The sequence below is a fragment of the Rhynchophorus ferrugineus genome, unplaced genomic scaffold, assembly GCF_030347505.1.
Source record: "Rhynchophorus ferrugineus isolate W39M unplaced genomic scaffold, kcgeb_rfMv2 rfM4, whole genome shotgun sequence".
Lineage (NCBI taxonomy): Eukaryota > Metazoa > Arthropoda > Insecta > Coleoptera > Curculionidae > Rhynchophorus > Rhynchophorus ferrugineus.
The window spans coordinates 52,070,145-52,093,401 of NW_027472583.1; the positions used below are offsets into that span (position 1 = coordinate 52,070,145).

At 32.7% G+C, this 23,257-nt stretch overlaps 2 protein-coding genes across 4 annotated transcripts in view; one reads left to right on the forward strand and one right to left on the reverse strand.

The window, feature by feature from the left end:
* LOC143196179 (uncharacterized) overlaps positions 1 to 23,257 on the reverse strand; it is a 58,036-nt gene that overhangs the window by 29,682 nt on the left and 5,097 nt on the right. The gene's annotated exons all lie outside the window — the stretch shown is intronic.
* LOC143196189 (uncharacterized) lies at positions 14,088 to 17,433 on the forward strand. 3 transcript variants are annotated; one of them, XR_013005681.1, is made up of 7 exons: positions 14,088 to 14,294; positions 14,350 to 14,458; positions 16,645 to 16,726; positions 16,781 to 16,937; positions 16,997 to 17,068; positions 17,122 to 17,224; positions 17,299 to 17,433. XR_013005681.1 is itself a non-coding variant. In XM_076403858.1 (4 exons), the coding sequence occupies exons 1-4, from the start codon at positions 14,236 to 14,238 to the stop codon at positions 16,924 to 16,926; spliced, it is 396 nt and encodes a 131-aa protein (XP_076259973.1). In that variant the 5' UTR covers positions 14,088 to 14,235; the 3' UTR covers positions 16,927 to 17,060. The 3 variants fall into 3 exon arrangements, 1 of the variants encoding a protein (XP_076259973.1); XR_013005680.1 differs by having other exon boundaries at positions 17,288 to 17,422; XM_076403858.1 differs by lacking the exons at positions 17,122 to 17,224; positions 17,299 to 17,433 and having other exon boundaries at positions 16,781 to 17,060.

Sequence of the window (23,257 nt, forward strand, 5' to 3'; positions counted from 1 at the left end):
CGCTGTTGATGGTCCTTCCTTTTTCAAGGTAGCTAATGAAAATTATTCCATGCGCATCCCAAAATACAGATGCCATAACCGTGCCAGCCGACTGTTGCGTTTTTCCACGCTTTGGAGCGGGTTCATCGTGTGCAGTCCAATCGGATGACTGTCGATTGTACTTCGGAGTGAAATGATGGTGCCATGTTTCATCCATTGTCACATATCGACGCAAACACTCGGGTTTATTACGGTGTATCATCTTCAAACACTGCTCTGTTATGTCAATCATCAACCCTTCATTGTTTTTGGTCAAAAGTGAGCTCGCGCGGCACCCACTTTGCACAGAGCTTTCTCATGCCCAAATATTCGTGAATAATATGTTGTGCACATTCAGTTGATATCTTTAGAGTGTCTGCTATTTCATTCAATTTTAATTTACGGTCAATCATTCACGTCGGTAACAACCTATTTTGTGCGTCCACTGCGTTCACCGTCTTCGGTGCTTATTTCACCACGTCTAAACTTAGTATACCAATCCTTGATGGCTGATTTTCCTGGGGCAGTGTCCGGAAACTCGGCATCAAGCCAAGATTTCGTTTTAACTGTTTTTTCCCTTCAACAAGCAATATTTTATGAACACGAAATTCCTTTTTATCCATTTTTTCACAATAACAAAAGTTGCTTCACTCAAAATGCTATAATTCAAAAACTAATGATCCGACAGCTGTCAAATTTATGCACGCATCTTTTGAGGGTTAGGGCTAACTAAAAAATATATGAATTTAATTCTAGTAGCGCCATCTATGTGTCCGGACAGGGACTTTTCAAATGACCTGTTAACTGCAGTGTATGAGTTAATGTACGTTGACGTTGGTAATGATGTCAATCATGTGATGTTAACGCTGATCGAACAAGAACAGCATTACGTAGAATGGATGCAGTTGGAATTGTACACTTTTAGGGTACAAAGGCCGGCGCCTTGACTGGAAAAAATATAGTTTCTAAAGGTCTCTCGGAAGAGTATGTTGTTGACGTAGTTTATAGCCGCATGTTATTGTAATCACCGTTGTAATACCTTGTATATTGTTGGTAGTGACCATTATAATGTTTTGCTGAATATTCGTACCAAGAAATAAAAGTATTTCTTACATTTTATTTACGCCCCGGTTTTAAAAATAACCCTACAATAATGATTCCGGTTAAGGATTAATATGTTCTTACGTAATATATTTTCTTAAGCATCGTTAATACGATTTTTTTGCCATAAACTGTAATGATTTAGGTGCTCCAGTAAACATGGATCGGAACAGTGTATAATATATTAATCCCCCGAGCAGCTGAGATATATCCCCGGTTATTCCTATCGATAAAAAACGCGCGGTCAAATATTAAGACATATTTACCGAACATTCTCTCGTCTGGTATACAGAGTATTAATTTACCAACGTAAACGCAAACACCGTGCTGCGCCTCGTTCCGTATGGGTTTCGGCGTTTATTTTCAGATTACCGGTAATGTTTAATATGAAAACAATTTCGAATGATTTAATAGCAACTTTTATTGCGATTTTCGGTTAATAAAAACGGCCGACCGCCAATCGCCAGTCGCAAAACTAACAAACAGCCGAGCGAAAAATGAGATTTCGTTACCGATCTGTCTTGGATCGGATCGGGTGATATATTGCTTTGTAAAGATTAAAATCAGAACATCAATATAACTTGGAGGCATGAGTTAAAGCTTATATCGAGAAACGACTTTTAGACTTAATTTTGTATGTAATATGCGCTACAAATAAATAAATTCCAATAAAATGAAATATGCCCAAATCAAGCAACCAGGAGCAAATACGAGGGTGGTTCAAATATGATCGAGACAAATACTACCAATACTGATGCCGAGTTCAGCCGAAATGTCTCGAACATTCATCCTGCGGTTCTTCAAAGTGAGTTGTTCTACGCGGCGAATGTGGTCTAGTGGGATGCTGGTTCGCGGTCGACGATCATGCGGCTCATTCTCGACGGTTTCGCGGACGTCCTTGAATATTTTGGCCCATTTAAACAAGGCAGCACTACCCTGGCACTCACTACCGAACTGATTTCGCAAACGCAGAATTTCCGTCTTTTTAACGTGTTCCCACACTAAAAAACGAATGACAATGCGTTGCGCTACGGCGGTCGATACTTGACGTTCACTCATGGTCGTAGTACGCGTGTGAAACATGTGCTCCCGACTAAAACTATGCCATACTGTTTGTAAGGGACTCAGCTATCACATACTCAAGCCACGACCTTTAAAACATACATGCGCGCCATCTACAGCGTTTGTCTCCATCATATTTGAACCACCCTCGTATTTTAGGCTCTGACCGACGCGCTGCCAGCTCCAACTCTTTTACGGTAGATTATTCGTCATTTTTGTTGTTTGTACGTAAATCAATTACGGACACGTAATGTTTAAAATCAAAATTTCACAGCACTGTACCGCAAAATGAATGCAGGCAATTTTGAATTTTTTGAACAAATCCCTAAATTTTACATTTAAAACGATATTGAAAGAGAAAGTGAGTGTGTTAAAATATTATTAAACAAAATTATTGAATTTCAAGCAGTGTTGTTGAAGATTTTGTGTTACTTTCGGTTATTCTCGTATTGTTGGAACTATTAAAGGGTTATGGCAATTTGGGATAAAAAACGATTAAGAATAGTATGGTCATGTAAAGTTATATTTTGCATTTTTTATAGGGATGGATACAGCTGTGTAAGAAAAACCCGACATATGTAAAAAGAATCGTCTATCCTCTTTGTTTACAAGATAATTAGATTTTCGAAATGGGATTTTGATTTAATTTGATGTCTGGTGAATAGAGAACAGTTTAGAAAAACTGTTCAAGTTTATTCAAGTCTGATAGTAATTGATATGGTTCTGGCGATATAGTATATTATTGTACTAGAGGTAGTTCTAAAGGCTTTAAAGATTAACTACTGATTCATTTCAGATTTCATTAGTAAATACATCTTTTAACAAAGCACTAACCGAATATTGTAGGTAATAAATACGTTAATTTGTTCATCAAGAGTTAAAATGAATTTTGGAAGGACTATTAACGATTATAAAATAGTTTCGTAGAGTTGTTAGTTCCCACGTGGGACAGATAAATGAAAGCCATAGAAGGCAATTAAAGATGAGCTAACTGCAAGGTTGAGATCGAAGACTGAAATAAATAAACAAAGAACGATGCAATTTTATATAAAAATTTAGGTAAAGAAATTATTTCTTTTAACAAGCTGGTGTATTTATTATTTTTTCAATATATATTTTAGGTTATAAGTATGAATAAAAGATAAAGGTTATATGAATACATCAATGACGTAATTAAAATATGCAACAATTAAAATGAAACTAACTACATAATTTACTAAGATGGAACACATAGAACAAATAGAAGAAATTACGAATTATTAACACTAAATTTTTAAACATTTTAAAGCGTAGATAAATGTTAAGGTGTTTAACGATTAATTAATGTTAATATGTGACTACATAACATTTTATTACTACATTATTTACTTTATAGACCGAAATTTCGACTATCCCTATCTGCTGCAAAGTCAAATAGCTTTGGTCTCAAAATTGATCGTTATAGAGAATAATTTTAAAAACATATTTTTATAGCCTTCTTTTCACCAACGAGGGTATATCTGGACTGGACTTACAGTTTAACGTGGGCTTCGAACCACATCTCTCTGCATTAAGCCTACCGACTGGCCAGTGACCAACTTCGAGCCATACCCCTTTGGGTTTACCCAGCCCGGTTACTCGCCTATGAAGACATTTAAAATTACAATCACAACCATAAAGTATATCCATGCTTCATCAGTATTCGAACCCGGGACTATCGCAACAGTAGGAGGACCCTCCTGTCGGCTTAACCACTCGGCCAACGAAACCGACAATAAATGATTTGAACTGCACATTAATCGAAAAAAGTGTTGATCACAATACGCTCAATGGCATGATAAGCTGATTTTGTAGCATGATAACACGCCATTTCATACAGCAGAACTATTTAAAGAAGAGTGGGAATCACTTGGATGGGAAGTATTATTGGGCATTGGTATTATTACAGAGCAGCTCTTTGCCGGTTTCGAAAAAGTTAAAAAATTGGTCCATAAATGGTTTACATTAAAGGAAAAGCTGTTTTTTAAACGACTTCGAAAAGGAGGAAGAAGGAGGAGGTTCGATGTTCGGCTGTATATATTTTTTATTGTATGTTTCTTCGTCAATCATCGATTTTCAAAATAAATTTTTTTATTCGAAACAGTGCACTTCCGAGGGGATCCTATTGGAACCAAATTAGGATCTGTTGGGGGAAGAGAGGGTGAAATCGAGGGTAAACCTCAAAATTTAAAGACACGCACAAAGTTTTGCACATATTTTTGTTTAAATTAATCAGATATTTGTGTATAATGTTATTGCTCAACTGATGTGACGTAAAATCGGAAGTAGTTCAGTGTACAAGCCATTCAGTTTGTTTTTTATGCACTAACCGTATCATATTGGAAGTCATAGAAACAATCTAGGCAGCTGTTTCTATGGTGTAGTGGTTAGAAAGTTGGGCTCGCATGCGGAGGTCGCGGATTTGATTCCCAAAAGGGCAGCAACTTTTTTGTTTTAGTTTGATTGGAACATTTACCAAATCACCTAGACTAGGTAGCGGACCACAAGGCCTGAAATGTTCCTTATTTTCAATCATTGTTTCTTTATTCTTATTTTTTCTTATACGGGCTGTACCTTTACTTGGGCTATCCATTGTAATACTTAATAAAATAACTGCGTAATTTATTGAGTAAATGTCTCACTAAAAAGACAAAATAAAATATTTTTAACAAAAAATTGAACCGACTTCTAAAAATAAATAAGGAACTCACTAAAATGTAAAAAATAATCAAACTTGGATTTTTAACACAAAAAAAAGCGTTTAAAAATAAAATATGTACATAATAATCGTTGTAATAACTAAATAAAAATAAACAAAAACCTTATTTAACCTATCTCCTAAAATATTTTATATTCTACTACATTCACACAATTTGGCTTAATACCTACCTAAACCTATTTATCTATTTACACTATTATTTTAACTACTAACAACTAATCATCTCGAAATCGGTGCCGAGCTAAAACCATACAAAAATAATAGAATAATTTTGTGACATAACAACACAAAATTAAATTACGAAGAAAACAAATCTAATTTGTTTCTCGTACTGACTTTGAACTGATCAGTTGGTAGTAGTTAAAATAATATTGTAAATAGATGAACATGTTTAAGAATGTATTAAGCTAAATTGTGTGTATATAGTAGAATATAAAGTACGTGTAGTAGATAGGTAAAATTTTTTTTTGTTCCTTTTTATTTAGTTATTACAACAATTATTAGGTATATATTTTATATCAAAACGTTTTTTTTTTGTGTTGAAAATCTAAGTTTGATTATTGTTTCCTTTTTAGTGATTTCCTTATTTATTTATTGAAGTCGGTTCAATTATTTTCTTAAAAATATTTTATTTCGAATTGCATCCATAAATTGCCAAAATATATAGAATCAATGGGCAGTACTTCAATCAATGGAATAAATAAATGTCAACTATCAAGAAAGTCGGAAAAGAATACCAATACACTTGGTAATAATGCAATCCACTCCGTTCTACCTTGCTGTATGTGAGGCAATCAAAACGGGTTTAACTACTCCAGCATCAACATGTAGCATAAAACGAATATATAGCACGTTACGGCATGTTAAAACATGGAATCCATCAACGATTGGAGATGTGAAGTTAAACGGCCTGTGTTTGCTAAGTATTCGCAGGAAAATAGTAGAGGATACTGAATTTATTGACAAGATGATAAACACATTTGTGACGCCTTCTGTTCATATTTAAACATTAACGTAACGTCTTTTTTTCCCTTGCAGTAGTTAATTTATTATGTCAATACTTTCCGAACCACACCTGTATTAGGACATATACTAACGATCCGGGTGTGCAGTAACTTGGTGAACTCCAAACAGCACCGACGACAATTAGGTTATTTTAGGTTATCCCTGAGCGATATTTTTATCCACCTTCTGGTTTGCAGCACCCGAGGGAGAGACGATTCGGCGAATACGGGGTGGTTTGGCCACCCTTAGCGGCATGCGAATCGGTCGGCAGCTCGGTCTTTACCACAAATCGAACGTGTAGGGAATTCGGGTCACGGACAAACGATTTACCGTAGGCGAGATCGTGGATAGGACCGTCGGAAGCTATTCGTGTTTTTTGTTCGTGGTGTTCGGTCTCCGTCTCCACCTCTCGCGCGATTTAAACGCATCGGTGAGGTACGAGCGGAGCGAACCGATGTTATTTTCGTAACGGCGGGTTAAATAAGCTATTGTTGTTCGTACGAGGTTTTTTTGGTTTCGCGGTAGCCTCTTGGCAACACTCAGTTTTAAGGTGATACCGGGGTGTTACGAAAATGAGATTTTTTATAGACAATTCATGATATTCTTTTCTCATTGTCACATTCTTTACATATGAGGCTACCCACAAAATATAGTGATAATATCAGATTCGACAAACGCTATCCTGTCCAAACATTTTAAATCTTTTTTTTTATATTTGAAAATTAGTGTCATTTCTGTTTTGTATATGTATATCTAGACGTTCAAATAAGTCGCAACAATTGCAACTTCATTAACGGTTGTGCCTGGTTTAATTATAATATTTTTTGAATATTAAGTACATATCTAAATTGTATTAATATACAAGTAAGGCGGGTACGGGATTAATAAATCAATATGTATTTTTCAATATAAAAAATTAAAATAGAATTTAATTAAAAAATTTAAAAAATTATAAAATTTAAAAAAATTTAAACAATAAAAAATATATAAAAATTAAAATAAATCTAAACTACTTAAGATAAAGTTGAGAATACACTTACATGGTAATATTTGGCTTTACGTTTGATTTTTGGTCAAATTGAGTGTATAATGCGACTAACCAGTACGGTTGCTTGACTTTGAGTCTAATCTACTTTGTTGTTTGTCTAATATAATGTGTCCAATTTAAGCTATCATCGAGATGTATTTCGAGGTATTTAGCTGATTCTGATTGAGGAATCGGGTATCCGTCAAGTGATATAATTAGGCTTTTATTATTTTGACGTAACGCAAAATTAATATGGTCAGATTTGAAGCTATTAAGCTGTATGTTCCAGTTTCTAGCCTATTTTTAGGTCTTGTTGACCGCTACTTGTCCTTTTTCTACGGGCTGAGATAGAGATACATCTTTTGTCATGATAAATGTGTTGTCGGCAAATATTGTTAAGTACTGTTTCTTTTGTTGTTGGGATAACAGCAGTATAAAGCAGATATAGAGGTGGTCCTAAGATACTACCCCGTGGAACTCCGAAATACTTTTAGGGTTCAGAATGCCTCATCATACGAGACTCTAAATTTTCTTTCGAAAAGATGATTCCAGCAGTCGACAGTAATTTCGAGGTAGCAATTTGCTAGCATACTGCTAGCTCGCAAACCCGATCAAAAGCTTGTGAGACGTCCAGGAATATTGCAGGGCAGTATCTCTTTTCTTCGAATTCCTTTTTAACCACCACTAGAACATGATTATAATAACGCAGTTGTCGTTTTGTGATCTATTGGAATGATCTATTGGTGCTGAACAATTGGACCATTTGGTTATTAGTTTACAGAAACGTCCCAAAAGTTTACATAATTTCTCTTTTCTCCATCTGGTCCATCGGTGCTTCTATTGACAGCCTATGTTAATTTGGTGCCCCATGTATTTTGGATCGACCTCTTGATTATTGATTAAAAATTAGACCAATCTCATTATGACAATGTTTTCATTTTTTCGGTATTGCCGATGACAACTTGTGTATGCGACGTATAGTATATTTTGGCGCTATATTCGGACGTGACATGCCTCTCGTTGTCTCGATCTAGTAGCTTCGAAATGTTCAATGTGTTTCTCTCAACTTTCAAGTCAGCAAATATCTGCGAGGTGGGATGAATACATTAATATTATGGGAATTAAGTTCTTTAGCTTGACCTGTCGAAGACAGCGTTTTATTTTTATTATTATAGCTAACAGATCAATTGAAAAGTCTCCAGCCTGATACATAGATGGCGCTACTAGAATTAAAAACATATGTTTTTAGTTAGCCCTGACACTCAAAAGATGCGTGTATAAATTTGACAGTTGTCGGATCATTAGTTTGTGAATTATAGTATTTTGAGTGAAGCAACTTTTGTTATTGTGAAAAAAAGGATAAAAAGGAATTTCGGGTGTTAAATATTACTGTTTGAAGAAAAAAATACAGTTGAAACAAAAACTTGGCTTGATGCCGAGTTTTCGGACACTGCCTCAGGAAAATCAACCAATCAAGTTTAGACGTGGTGAAATAACCACCGAAGACGGTGAACGCAGTGGACGCCCAAAAGAGGTTGTTACCGATAAAAACATTTAAATAATCCACACAATTATTTTGAATGACCGTAAATTGAAATTGGTATGAAATGAAGGACACTCTAAAGATATCAACTGAACGTGTAATCATATCATTCACGAATATTTGGGTATGACAAAGCTCGGTGCAAAGTGGATGCCGCGCTAGCTCATTTTTGATCAAAAACAAGTTGATGATTTAGAGCAGTGTTTGAAGATAATCAAGCGTAATAAACCCGAGATTTTGCATCAATATGCTGCAATGCATGAAACATGGCATTTCACTCCGAACTCCAATTGACAGTTATCCGAGTGGACTGCACACGATGGACCCGCTCCAAAGCGTGGGAAAACGCAACAGTCGGATGGCAAGGTTATGGTGTCTGTATTTTGGGATGCGTATGGAATAATTTTAATTGACTACCTTGAAAAAGGAAGGACCATCAACAGCGACTATCACATAGCGTTATTGGAAGGTTTGAAGGACGAAATCGCCGAAAAACGGCCGCATTTGAAGAAAAAGAAAGTGCCACCAGCGACTATTTCTTGTTCTCAGATCTCAAAAGAATGCCCGCTGGGAAGAAATTTTTGTCGCATGAAGAGGTCTATCGCCGAAACTGAGGACCATTTTGAAGCAAAGGACAAATCATACAACAAAAATGATGTCGAAAAGTTGGAGGGTCGCTATAATCAGTGTATCAGCCTTGAAGGGAATCGTGTTGAATAAAAAAAACTAATTTTGCCAAAAATGTGTTTTAGTAAGCTAGGCCGGGGACCTTTCAATTGATCTGTTAGACTACATTTTGCTGCTATCACCACATAGGCAGCAAGACTTTTTGACCATAAATATTTTGTTCTCGTATCGATATGGACAACGATGACATTGTTCGCTTGAGATTATCGTAGTACGTATTTTTCATCATCAGTCACAATACGCTACAGAGAACTGTTTGTTTTCTTTTTGACTGGCAAGCAATGGAACAGTGATGTTGAAACGGTCCGAAATGGCATTTTCAGTCAATTCGTGTGGCAACCATTTTCTTCCCGTTAGATTTGTCCCTATCGCATAATTAAGAGTTTGAGCTGGATTTTCGTCCAATAAATTTGGCAATGCATTGTCGTCACACATTTTTGGTCATCCAGGCCGTTCATTGTCAACTTTTCAATCACTATCTTTGATCGTTCAAGGCAAAATCATTAAAGGGGATATGAAGAAGCAGTAGCAACTGAATAATTCAATAATACTAAAGGATAGCTGTTTCTTTATGCAGAGCAATGAAGCATTGAACAGTTAGGCTGGTTTACTCAGCATTTTTTGTCTGCATTTCAGCAATAGATATCGCTGATAAAAATATATGCAAGAATCTAATATTCCCAAATATTTTTATACCTTTTAATAATACATACCTGTTTATTTAGATTACATTGGAATCTTCAACCTGATTAATTAAAACACAATTTCTGTACAGCGATATTTCGAGTTCAAAAACCCTGGTAGACTTGTAAAATTTATTTAGTGTCTATGTTACCTGCGATAATCCTTGGTCCTCGTTTTATCATGATATACGAACGATAAACATCAATTCTAGTGATAAACATTGACGAATATTTATTAATTGACGTGCTTTACGACCAAATGTCTCCAACTCGGCTGTGATCCAAAATATATTCAATAATATTTCATTCCAAGGATGTAAGAATATTATAGTTATTTCTGGATAATAAAAAAGAAAAAGGAAGATAATTGTCCCGTCGATTCCCTACGCCCGAAAACATCTAACCATTCTACACGGGTAAATATTTACGGGAGATTATACAAAGCCTAGACAAAAAGTGTAATTCGCAGGTCAACGTTATTAATAGCCGGCCAGAGCTGCTGTTTTCTTTTTCCGACACAATCCGAAACGTAATGGAGACTATTAAAAACTTTAACGAAAAACAATTGAACCTCCGTGCTGTCGAATTTTGGCACATTATCAATGGATCGTTTATATTAAACGGTTCAGGTCCAGTTGATTCACCGAACGTGCCCGTTTACTAAGGTGATGGGAAATCGTTTCTTCAGTTTTTATGTTGTTCCAATTTTTTTTGTTTTTATGCTTGCTGATTATACAGTGTGTTCAGTGGGTAACTGTAGAAAAGTATTTATAGTCTATCTAAAGAAGTTTTTTTTAATTACTCTTAGTAGTCCACAATTTGCCCAGAGGATAATAAGTATTTGTTATGTTTATAACATATTATACATACATGGTACTATACATACATGCTATTATACATGGCATGTAGGATATCACTTTATTAAGTGATATCCTGTATAAAATACTATTTTAATTAATCAGTCTTCTAAAGCTTATTTTAAGTTTTAGTCTACGCACTTCATTGTCATTTCACATATTTAGCTGATTAGCGAATACATTGGTATGTACTGACACTCTTTCGAAGTACTTCATACACAAACGTTGAATTACACCCGTTATTGGTTTTAGAGGAACATCGCCTTGCATCACTGCATTTGAAGCATGGTAAAGACGATATATTAGACTTGCTAGCGGTTCCCCATAGTTGGATTTCATATGACTAAATAAACTTGAGTATAGATTTATATAATTATATATTGTTATATAATGATAACTTGGATTGGCGCCCCATAAGCCAATACATTTGGTATAGTGTAAGTCTAAGTTGTTTCCATTTAGCGAGTATGTCAAAGAAGTTTTGAACATAAGTCATCAAAATGTTTAATATATTGACTGCCGCAATTTGTAAATTCGTTTTAAACTCAGACAATATTTTCCTTTTCATTTTATTCCAGTTAAAAAGAGATACAATGCTGTTTGATACGTTCGAATACGTAAATGAATGAGCCTGTAAAAGTCGTGCGGTTGTCAAACGAGAGGTAAGCTTTTTACTGATAAATATTGAGTTGCTGCGGTTTTTATTAAACGAATTTTAATGTATTGCAGCTGCATTGAATATTAGTATGGGCACTATCATTAAAATATCTCAAAAAATGAAAAATATTGGATTCTTATAAAACATCTTGGATTCACGAAAAAAAAAACGGCCCTCATACGAAACAGGTGACGAATCAAGATCAGATTGTTGTTAGCTCTATCAGATATCAAACAATCATTTATTCAATACTAACATAATTTAATACAATTGTTTCAAAGAAAACTGTGTGGAAAGTGTCTATAGATAGCTTGGAGCTATTATATATGGCCTTTGAGGCATGTAAAACATCCCTTCGGACACTTTTAGGTAATATAGGGTTTAAATAGTGTAAAGATAACCCATGAAGAGGTCTAATGGAACTTTCAGACATCGTTTTTAAAATAATAACATTTTTTAAAGTATATAATAAAATCAAGGAAGTCTTATTATTTCAATTTGTGTATTTAGATGAGACATGGATATGCACAATGCACAGCACACTCATGGCAAGATGATAATTAAAATAGTGTTAAGATAACAAAATTTGATGGAAAAAGTACTGGACTGGTACTGGTATTCTTTGTACTCTTTGTACTAGAAACAAGAAGGGTTAAACCTTCGTTTGGATGAACTCGATCAGAACTCAAAGAAGGAATTGACAAAAGATGAAACTGAAGAAATGTTAGATAGAACAAAGTTTAGATTGGAAATTAACAGTTTAACTAAACTTTCTGAATGTCGGATTGTGACTCAATGCTGACAATTTCCAAGGTGAGTATTTAATTAATATACGATAACTATAGGAAGTTGTATTGTAGTGTTGACGATTTGTGTACAAAGATATGTATGTAATTGTTCGAAGTGTTAGAATATATGAGGAAAGGATGAATACTGACGGTTTTGTAGATACGGTAAATACATTAGGGAGAATTTAGTGATTAATTTTATCAAGAATGGTGTACACAAGTAGTAACAGAAGAAACAAAAAATACAGTGATATCAAAATGACTTGATAAGGAAATACGCCATCGAAGGAAACGTGAACTAAACATAAAAAGGTAAGTATACTCTAATGAAAGTAAAATACGTTACTTGGATATACAACTGTTAATTAGGTAGATTAGGCCTCCAGGGGGATACCATTACATAAAAAATAATAGTGTGGAAAAGAGTTAAATGTAAATATAATGAAATAACTCTAACCTATAAAGTATTGTGGCTATACTCTTAAAGTTTAGTTTAAATTATTCGATAATATATGCATTAGATGGACTATAATGTCAAATTATATTTGATAACAGTACTTTTGTTTCATTGTTTTATTTAGACTAGAATTTTGTTATATGTCAAAGACAAAAATAAACTCAAACTCGGAGTTGATGCAGATTTGTTGCATTACGACGTCTTGACGTCATAAATTGAGATGACGTATGTTTATAACTTCTTTGGGTATACTATGTATTAAATACTTGAATTTATTCTAATAATGTTTAACTGTTTCATTTGGTTTCAGCAAGAAGAGGAAAAAAGCTATAAAAGTATGGCATACAATTGATGCCTTTTAACGTGCATAAATAGAATTACTTGGTGAATCAAGCCCCTACTAAATCATAGTGAATGGGTTCAACGCAATGATAAAAATTGTAACGAATTATTCGCAATGCATCTGCATCTAGATAATGTATGGTAACCGAATCATATATAATCTACATTAGGCACAACACCTGTTTATTAGCCCGAAATACTGATAATGCTGGTTTCTCCACAGAAAGTTGCCACGGTAATTGAGAATCGGCTCAATCCTTAGGGTTCCATTTAGGAATGAGATGGTCCCATTTCTATGAATAAATTACCGACGTTGAAATGAAATGAAGACCAAAAATTATTATTATTATATATATATATATATATATATATATATATATATATATATATATATATATATATATATGCTCTCTCAATTTGCATAAATAACTTTTATTCCGGCTGAAGTAAATGCGTAGCTTATTATAAAGTAGGTTTTCGAAAGATTCATCTAGCCTAATGGTTTTTATTATAATTTTAATTTTAACTTATATTAAGTAATAATAAAAAGCCCAACCAATCCGAAGCCGTTAAAAGCGTATCTATAGAAATCACAACGTACACATCAATATGTTTCGCGTATGCCGGTCGGGCGTTCATGCCAAATATAATTGTGCCATAGTAATGGGTATTGTTCGAATACTAATTATAGATCGTGATAATTATCGAAAATTGGCCGTTACGAACTCACTGCCAACTACCTACCTGACTAAAAATGTTGATCCCAGAATGCGAATTGTTATTGTCTTTTTTTCTATCAGAAATAGTTTTTGTTGCACGAACAAATTGTCCACTCTTTTAATCGGAATGCTATCTATATCGTTAAAAGCCTTTTGACGCCAGAATGACGCGACCGACAACTAAGAATATGTGTTAAGTCCACCTACGTTGCAGTATTGTTTACGATTGCCGATTTAATGGATATAATCAGAAAATAGGGATTGAACTTTATAGGGAATTTTGAGGAAATGTTTTGTGACGTTCAATATCTAAATATGGCTATGCTAAGAGCCGCAAAGGCATCTGATTGGTTACTTTTGTTTCCATGGTGAGTTTTTTGGTTTAGTTGTTCTGGGCGCCAGTTTCAGTGTGCTGTTTTAACGGTTAAGTGACTAAATTATTAGTTCATTGCTATAACACTAATCGGTAGTACAATATAAATATAATGTATCCTCGATATATCACTTCCTAAGTGGAGTTGTGTACACTTGGATACACAGATAGTAAAAAAATGCAGCATCATTTTCCTTTGAAAAAGTATCCAGCTCTGTTACTGACTGTTTTGATGTTGTGAGTTGGCGTAAGTTTATTCATATTAATAAGCATTCTAATATTTATCTTTTAGTTTTAGAAATTTCAGATATTCTTTATTCTTGGATCAACTACTTGATAGTTGTAATTCCACTAAAAGAATAGCGCCTGAATGCGAATCTTTTAACGGAGGATTAACCCGAGTAAGTTCAATACACGACGAATTTTGTTGCAAAGCGATTGAGTACATAAACAGTGCAAAATTTCACTGCCAATCTAAAAAGAAATGTTAAACAGCCAACGACAATTTGTTTTTCAACGTTATGTTTCACCAGAATCTGCTCGATATCTCTCATAATAAAACGCGAAAATGAACAAGAACAATCTGCCATCAGTGAATTATACACGACCAATAAATCAAACCATGACAACATCATAACCGGGAGATAAAAGGAAGCTTATTGTTTCCGAATAGAAAGGAGCTATTTTTATCCATTTTCCCAGGCCTTCTATGATCGACTCGCTTTGATGATTCTCCAGCTGGGTTCGTCAGAGATAAACAAGTCGACTCTGTTTGTTTGTTTAACACCAGTAATTTGGCGTTAGGTACGCGCTAATGTATTGGCTGATTGTCATGTATACAGATGTCTTTTTGGTGTGAATAAAAGCTAAATTCGATGGAGATAGCTGGAAGCCTGGAAACTGAATATCGACTGAAGTGTCTCCGGTTTGGGTTATACATAATTATCTAAATACAAAAGTGATTTTCCGTCGCTTTATACTATATCGATTTTGAGCGTTAAAACACATTGTCTGAAAAGTCTCGGGCGTAACAAAGAAAACGAATTTTGGTTCAAAATTGATTCATAGCGTAATTTCATCAAGAGTCACAGAATAATTTTGAGCGCAGCTCTAACATTTCAATGCCACTTTTGTAGAAGGATTTATATTTTACCTCAAAATAGGCCCGTCGCCGGTTACTGTCCACTCAGATGACGATCGTTTTGATTCCGGAGTGAAGTGATGGATCCATGTTTCACCCATTGTCACAATATCGAAGCAAAAATTCCGGTTTGTTACGTTTAAACATTGCCAAAAAATGTTCAGAATCATCAACACGTTTTTGTTTTTGGTCAACAGTAAGCAAACGCGGTGAACAGAGCTTTCTAATAGTCAAATATTCATGCGATATAAAACCAACACGTTCTTTTTGATATCATTACTATGTTAGATAACTATGCTACTTCATATTTCGATCATTCAAAACGATTTTCTTAAATATTTCTGGTGTTTGGACCACCTCATTTGGACGTCTACTGCGTTCTGCATCATCGGTGTCTCTACGACCACATTTGAAGTCAGCAAACTAACATTTTGTAGCGACCTTGAGACATGTCGAATTTTACATCGTGGAATAACGGTCTACAAAATACCCAGAAATATAATCCCAGATGTTGAACACGAGCGGGGTGCCAGCAGCGCCATCTAGAACCCGATAACGAATAGCTGGCAACCCCGAGACGTTTATCTGGGATGTTATTGAAGGGTATTTAAAAAGTCCTTAATCTAAGTTTAACCTTTTAAATAATAAAATGCACTCATTTTCTATAATTATTATTTTGAATAATCCATGGGCAGAAATCATTATGTGACATTTTTAAAACGATATTTTAAGAAGGATTTTCAATACATTTTAAAAATATTCACATTTAGAGGGGCATCTATTGGTTAAACTATCAATATAATTTCTACAACTAACCTAGTCGAATTTAGGTGTCTATTTTACATTATGAAGAACATCACCAAAATAATTTTTAAAACATGACGAAGGTGATTATAATATAATATCAAGCATAGTATACAAAGACACTGATGGTTTGTCAATTTGGTTTTACTCCTTTTGTAGGTAGAAAGGGTAGATTGTTTTTTTATTTTTGAAGCTCGTTAATGTGTTTTGGAAAATTTTTTAAAAAAAAGAGATGTTTTGGAGCTGCTGCAGGGCAGAGAAGCTTTCCAATAGCTTAACGGGAGTATCGTATAACCAGATCCTCTTAAATTTATTTTTAATTTAAATATACTGCTACTGCAAATGTCAACACGAATTTTTAAGGATATTTAGAAAAATCTTGCGTGTTTCTAAGTCTAAACTGTCGCTTATTGTCGCTAAACTGTTGCTCTTAATTTTTATGATTATAGAGCAATAAATGTTCAATTTTTACATTTGGCCTTTCGTAGTTGACGTTGGTGTCCACCAGTGCTCAATTTGGGTACTTATAGTCTATCCAAAGTTTTTTATACATACGTCATCAAGATGTTTAATGTATTACTTGCCGCAATTTGTAAATTCGTTTTAGAATCAGAAAATATTTTCCTTCTTATTTTATTTTAGATTTTAAGCCAGACAGAACAGGTTGCGTCTCTATTCAGTCACTTTGAACAGGAACAAGATAATGGAGTAAAGCCTCTTGCCAGTAAAATTCATTATAGAGAGATTTTTATTGAAAATATTTATTAGCGTGTTGCAGGTGCACTGAATATTAGTATGGACACGGTCACTAAAATATCTCAAAAAATTGAAAATATGATCTTGAATTCACTGAAAAAAAACCGTCCTCATACGAAGCGGGTGACGAATCAATATCAGTTTGTTGTTAGCTCCATCAGAGATTAAATATATGAAATGTATAAAAACATTGAGTAGTTTTTTAATGCAAACATAATTTAATAGAATTATTTCATAGGAAATTGTTAGTCTGAATAGTATCGAAGAGGTCAAATGGAACTTCCGGATATTGTTTTTAAAAGAATAACATGTAAGTATATAATAAAACGAAGTATTGCCTATTATTTCAATTTATGTATTTAGATGAGACATGGATATTTCAGCATGGGACCAATATAACCAACGGTCACTCATGGCAAGTTGATAATAAAAATAGTGTTATGAAAACAAAAGTTGATGAGAAAAGGTTAATGTTGAAATAATTGATTACGTTTTATTAGTCATAACATTTAGTAATAATTCATTACAGATATATTGTAGTTCGTGATGGAAACAGGAAAGGTTAATAACACTTTCGGTTAGGATAAACTCGATAAGACACATTGAAGAAGAAATTGACAGATCATAGAATTGTGAACAAATGTCAGATCGATTGAAAATTAACAGCTAACTTATTCACTTGAATGAAACTCTTTGAATATGATATGACTGAATGGTGCTATTTTCTAAGACAGGGTGATGAGAATGGAAATTAGTAAAGGTGAATATATAATTAATATTTGATAACTGCAGGAGATGTTATTGTAGAGTGATTGTAGATTTTTGTGCACAGATACATGTGTAATTGTTTAGAATATACATCAGCATTTGGTTAAAGTGTGCCAGTAGAGAAAGAATAGTAACTGTTTTGTAGATATGGTAAATGTATTCAGAAGAATTCGATTGATTAAATCTAGTTTTATCAAGAAGTATGTATACAGGTACTAACAGAACAAAATACAGTGAAATACAAGAGAGAAATACAGTGATATCAAATTGACTTTACAATTAAACACTGTATCGGAGGACGCAAGAACTAAGCGTAAAACGTAAATATGTTCTATAATGAAAGTAAAATCTATTACTTGGATATACAATTATTAATAGGTATATTAAATCTCCAGGGAATACAAGTACAAACGCGCCTAGAACTCTAACTCATAGGTGCTATGGAAAAAAAGATTAATGTAAATATAATGAAACACAACCCTAACCTACAAACTATAATAACCGTGTAGTTAATTGTAGTTTTAAGTCGTTCGATGATATATGTTTTAGATTTACTACAATGTTGCAATAAATTATATTTGATAACAATATTTTTGTTATATAGATTAGAATTTTGTTGTATGTCAAAGCCAAACTGAACTAAAATTCAGAGTTGATCCGGCAACATTGCACGTTTTGACGTCACAAATTTAGATAACGTTTGTACAAAATAATTTTGGATAGACTATAGCTGTTTTTTTTTATCACAACCGACATTTTAGGTATTGAATCAAATCAACATTATAAAAAGCTAAATTATTTGACAATAAAAATGCGGTTAGTTTTTGTGTGAATAGTAATAAGAAATAAATTTTCATAAAGAATAACAAAAAAAGTAATGTTGTGTCTCAAAATTGAAATGAGGACATTCACAGAGGTCTAAATGTATCAATCATCATTGAAAAAATTAAACGGTTTGGAGAAAACTACAGTAAAACTTGCGTTAACACAAAACCTACGGCTGCCTAAAGTACTACAATTGCTCGACAAGAGTGGCTCGATTGACAAAGTTGAAGAGAAAAGCCCTTTATACTAATATTCTATATATATAATATATAGTACATTCTATAGCCAAGTTTCAACCTAGTCCAAATTAATAATTATATAAACTGCAGCTAGTAAACGTGCCAGATCATCGAAATCACTATATGAAACTTCCTGAAAATTCCAGTCTTTCGTTAACAGACGCTCATTCATGGAGATATTTCTCAAACAATATTCCTTTGACTTTCACAAATTAAACCGATATAGAAAGACAAAAACCCCAGTAAATCTCTTTGATATTTTTCGAATTATATGTGTCATTAGAGGTCCATCAAAGCAAACCTTGGTTTTTTTATCCCGGTATAGTTTATTTTGTTTGTTTATATTACGAGGCTGTTTACAAGTAACGCGTGACAGTTCAATGATAAGAATATGCTGATCAAAGGCTACAGCAAAATAACAAGTAACGTTTACATTATGTCGATAATATTGTCACTTCTGTTTAGTCCTGTATCACATGACAAACGATGTGTTAGAAAAAGGTATTTATTTAGAGTGATGTAAAGAATAAATCTAAATAATGATATAGTTTTATGTACTAGTTTCTTCATAGTTTTGATATAGTATATAATCTATTAACTAATTGATTTCTTATCTTTAAAGCTCGATCCTTTAAGAAAATGTCCTTAAGAGGATTTTTTAATAAATTTTAATTATTTTCGAAGACGTAAATGTGACGCGGCATGTAAAAATGAACTTTTTTAAACGCGTTTTATTGAAACTACTTTAGGGTAAATTAGATGGCTCGGTAAATGGAGGTAAAACGAAATGAAACAGTGGTGTTTACATTATGTGACTGTCATTTATTAAAGTAGTATAAAAATGAGGAAAATACAAAATAAATAAAACGGATGGCAGCGGTGTTACCTGGTTTGGCTTGGGCAGTCGATGGTGGCACGTCTAAACCAAACGATGGTTGGTAACTGAATCAATTGAAATACCCTGCAATAATATCCCAGATAAACGTCTTGGGGTTGCCAGCTATTTGTTATCGGGTTCTAGTTGGAGCTGCTGGCACCCCGCCCGCGTTCAACATCTGGGATTATATTTCTGGGTATTTTGTAGACCGTTATTCCTCTATGTAAAATTCGACATGCCTCAAGGTCACTACACTACAATTTTCGAGACGTTTGATATGACGGTTGACATCAACAAAAAAATCTTGGTTAGATTTTACATATTTACAAAGCAAACTTTGTCGCCTTGATTGTTTTAAACAGGTCTTTAAATGATGTGCTACATTTTAGTGTTCCTGATTGTAATAAACCTAATAATAGTAAACCTAATTCTTTATGTATTTTGTATGGTTTCGATAGAGTCAAAATATCTTTCCGTTTTTTTAATGAATTTTACGAATATTTCTAAGCGAAACTGAGCTCATATTAATGCATTTTGTTCATTAACTATTCATTGATTTGTTGAGTTTATTCCACCATTATTTTTATATTCATTATATATTCCTCTTGGATATAGTGTTTTCTGTAATCAACTTTTGTTTTTTATTGTAGTACTTCTTTTATCTATTTTTTCTTTGCTTTCTAATATTCCGTTACTTATTAATCTTCCGCTTTTTCTTCATTAATGAATTTATTATCCACAATTATTGTACGATTTTCTTGTTTTCTGCTTCTGATAAATATAGCTCTAGTAATTCTTTTTTTCGCTATGCTTTATTTGTCTATAATTGTTGAATTATAATTTAGGTAATGCATAAAGTTAATTCTCTCTTGTTCTTAGATATTTCTATTCATTTTTCTTCTCATAGTACCTTCTATTATTTTAATTCTATATCTTTCGTTCTTTGCTATATCTGTTTCAGCTAGATTTATATTTTCATGACATTCATTTCGTTTCTTAATAATTCTGTGAATCTTTCGGGTTTATATATTTTATTGTCTTTGTATTACCTGTTTCCTCTTTTTTCTGTTTCATGTTTTGTTAGTTGAGAGTTCATTTTATTTTTTTATCTAATCTTATTAGTTATTTCATTATATTTCTTAAAACATTTTTAAAAGTATTTGTTATGATCCTGTAATCTATTAATATACTGTACCTGTTTACCTGGTTGGATTTTTATAACCTTACTTTAATAGGTTAGTGTTTTTAATTATTATCTACTCTATTTCGTCTTATTTATTTGACAGTTTCCTTTCTTAGACGTTTTCCATTTATTGTTAACTTAGTTATTCTGTACTTTTTACTAATTTACCGTTATTTTCTCATTCAAGGCACTATCATATGGATTTGAAGTTTTTATTTCGTCGATATTTTCATTTTTAAAAGTCATTCAAGGTTTATCAGATCGAGGTAAATGAACTGCCGATTCTCAACCTTTTTCGAGAACTTTAGCAGCTGTTCTTATACTAGTATTTTTGATATGCGTGATTCTTCGTGTAGGTACTTTTTAAGATTTTTCAGCGATGAAATTTCATCTCAAACATCAACTTTAACATACAGCACTGGCCAATTATGAAGAATTTTTGTTATATTTGTTAAAATTTGGTAATACAAAATTTTTCTTTTTGTATATAAAAACAAGACATATTGATGTCGAATTTCCGAAAAAACAAAGTTTTATTTTGTATGAATATAAGTGGAGAACTGAATCAAAGAATCAATATTTGTCTGTTGTTCACATGAGAAATGAAAAGACAATGATTTAGTTCGAATTAAGTCGATTATGTTGATTAGCGTTGGGAACTATCGACTGAAAACGAATATCGACTCTTTAGTAATTGACTACTTTTTACTATCGACTGTTTCAGTTGCTATTTTCGGTCCGACTGATTTTGTTACCATTTACTATCGACTGTTTCAGTCGTGTACTTTTAGTTACTATTTTTGGTTATACTAGTTTCATTCCACTGATGTTTAACGTTTTAGTTGTGCCGTCATAGCCACGACCTTGACAATAATGTACCCAATTTATGCTTATATAGATTTATATGTAATATATATAGTTTTATGATTTTTATGATAGTTTGCTTGTAAATAACAATATATTGTATATTAATATAAAAGCATTTTGGAAATATATTTTTCAAGATTGTTAATGTAATAGGGTAAAAAGATTAAAATAGTGAATGATAAATAGTAAAATACTTTTGACTGTTTTTATGGCAATAATAGGTAATATTTCGATTACCCTCTTGATTTTTATTAAAAATATTTCCCTTCAATAATAAATAAAGCATTTACTTTACTTAAAATAGCTCTAGTGGTTATTGTGCGATAATTTTTAATTTTGTCATGGACTAGTTTTTTTCTATGATTAGGTATATGTTTAATTTTTATTTAGTATTTATGGTTATTGTACATCTTTAGTGTACCATTGTTAGAAAAAATTATTACATATAAAATTAACTGCTCTAAGTAATTGTCTCCGTCTTTTCCTCTCTCACAATTTATACATTTATTATTATAATTACTGAATTTTAACATATTACAAACTTATTAAAAGACTTTCTTACACAAAATAACATTTATGTTATGTATTAATATATTCATCGAATATATTCAATATAATCATTCAGAACTCAGGTTAAGTTTATCAAGGAAATATGAGATCAATTTGAGAGTTCTATTGGATAAAATAGAGTTAATTCAGTTCCAAGTAAATAAAACTTATTTGCTTTATAGTAATATATTGGAAGAATATTTCGTAACTCTTAATTAGTATTTTACCAGAACGAAGGTCTTAAATATGTAGTTAAATGACAAAAATATTTACAAGTAAACTTGATAATACAAATTTAAATTGTTTATATTAATTCTCTTCATTTATGACCAGTACTGCAAATTAACTTTCTTTCTGTAGCAATAAACATGAGGCATACTTGAGCTGCATATTTGAAATATATATGGCGCAAAAAATTAGTAATTAGTTATTCAGATCTTGTGTTTATTTATCATTACTCAAACAATACGGTATGGTTTATACATTATAATTTTGATATATGGGTTTCTATATCACTAACGTTGTTCAACGTACCACACATTAGAATTTGTGTTTTTTTTGATCGAAGCGTAATTATCATTAAAATAATGACCCCGAAATTATTTTACTGTTAGGTGGGTTATTTTCAGTTATTTCATAGCATAATAGTGATGATATAGACAATATACAAAATATAAAATATGTTTTATTAGGATTTTATCAGTTTTACTTTAGAGTGTTATCTTGAAATCAAATGACTTAAGCAAACAAATGAAAATCTGAGTGTTATTAAACAAGACATAGTAATTTGTTTAGTTATATTTCTAGATTTAACCCAATCCTTTGATAAAACATGACAAGAGGACATGAGGGAGTATAAGTTGGTAAATTGTTACCTAGCTAGATAAGCCATATTGTCAATTACTACATATCTAATAATAATTTAACAACAAATTGTTATTATATAAAGACATTTTTAAGCCAGCGTGGACCTACAGTTTGCAATTAAGGGGTTGCATGTAATTCAACATCAATATGATCAAAACTTGTCAAAGTTCTTCAAAGCATTGTTAACGTCCGTTAATAGTAAATGAGACATGAGAACAACAAATACCTAAGGGTATCATCTTTCAGTGAATAAATTAAATGGTTTGCGAAAAATACTAAGTGAGATTACATTGCATTGCTAGGTTTGCTTGACAACAGTAGACC

Bases quoted from the DNA above. Each gene is read 5' to 3' on its own strand.
- LOC143196189 (XM_076403858.1), top strand. From the start codon at position 14,236: ATGCAGCATCATTTTCCTTTGAAAAAGTATCCAGCTCTGTTACTGACT. The intron at 14,295-14,349 runs GTGAGTTGGCGT...TTTATCTTTTAG, and splicing joins TTACTGACTGTTTTGATGTT to TTTTAGAAATTTCAGATATT. The intron at 16,727-16,780 runs GTAAAATTCATT...AGCGTGTTGCAG, and splicing joins TGGAGTAAAGCCTCTTGCCA to GTGCACTGAATATTAGTATG.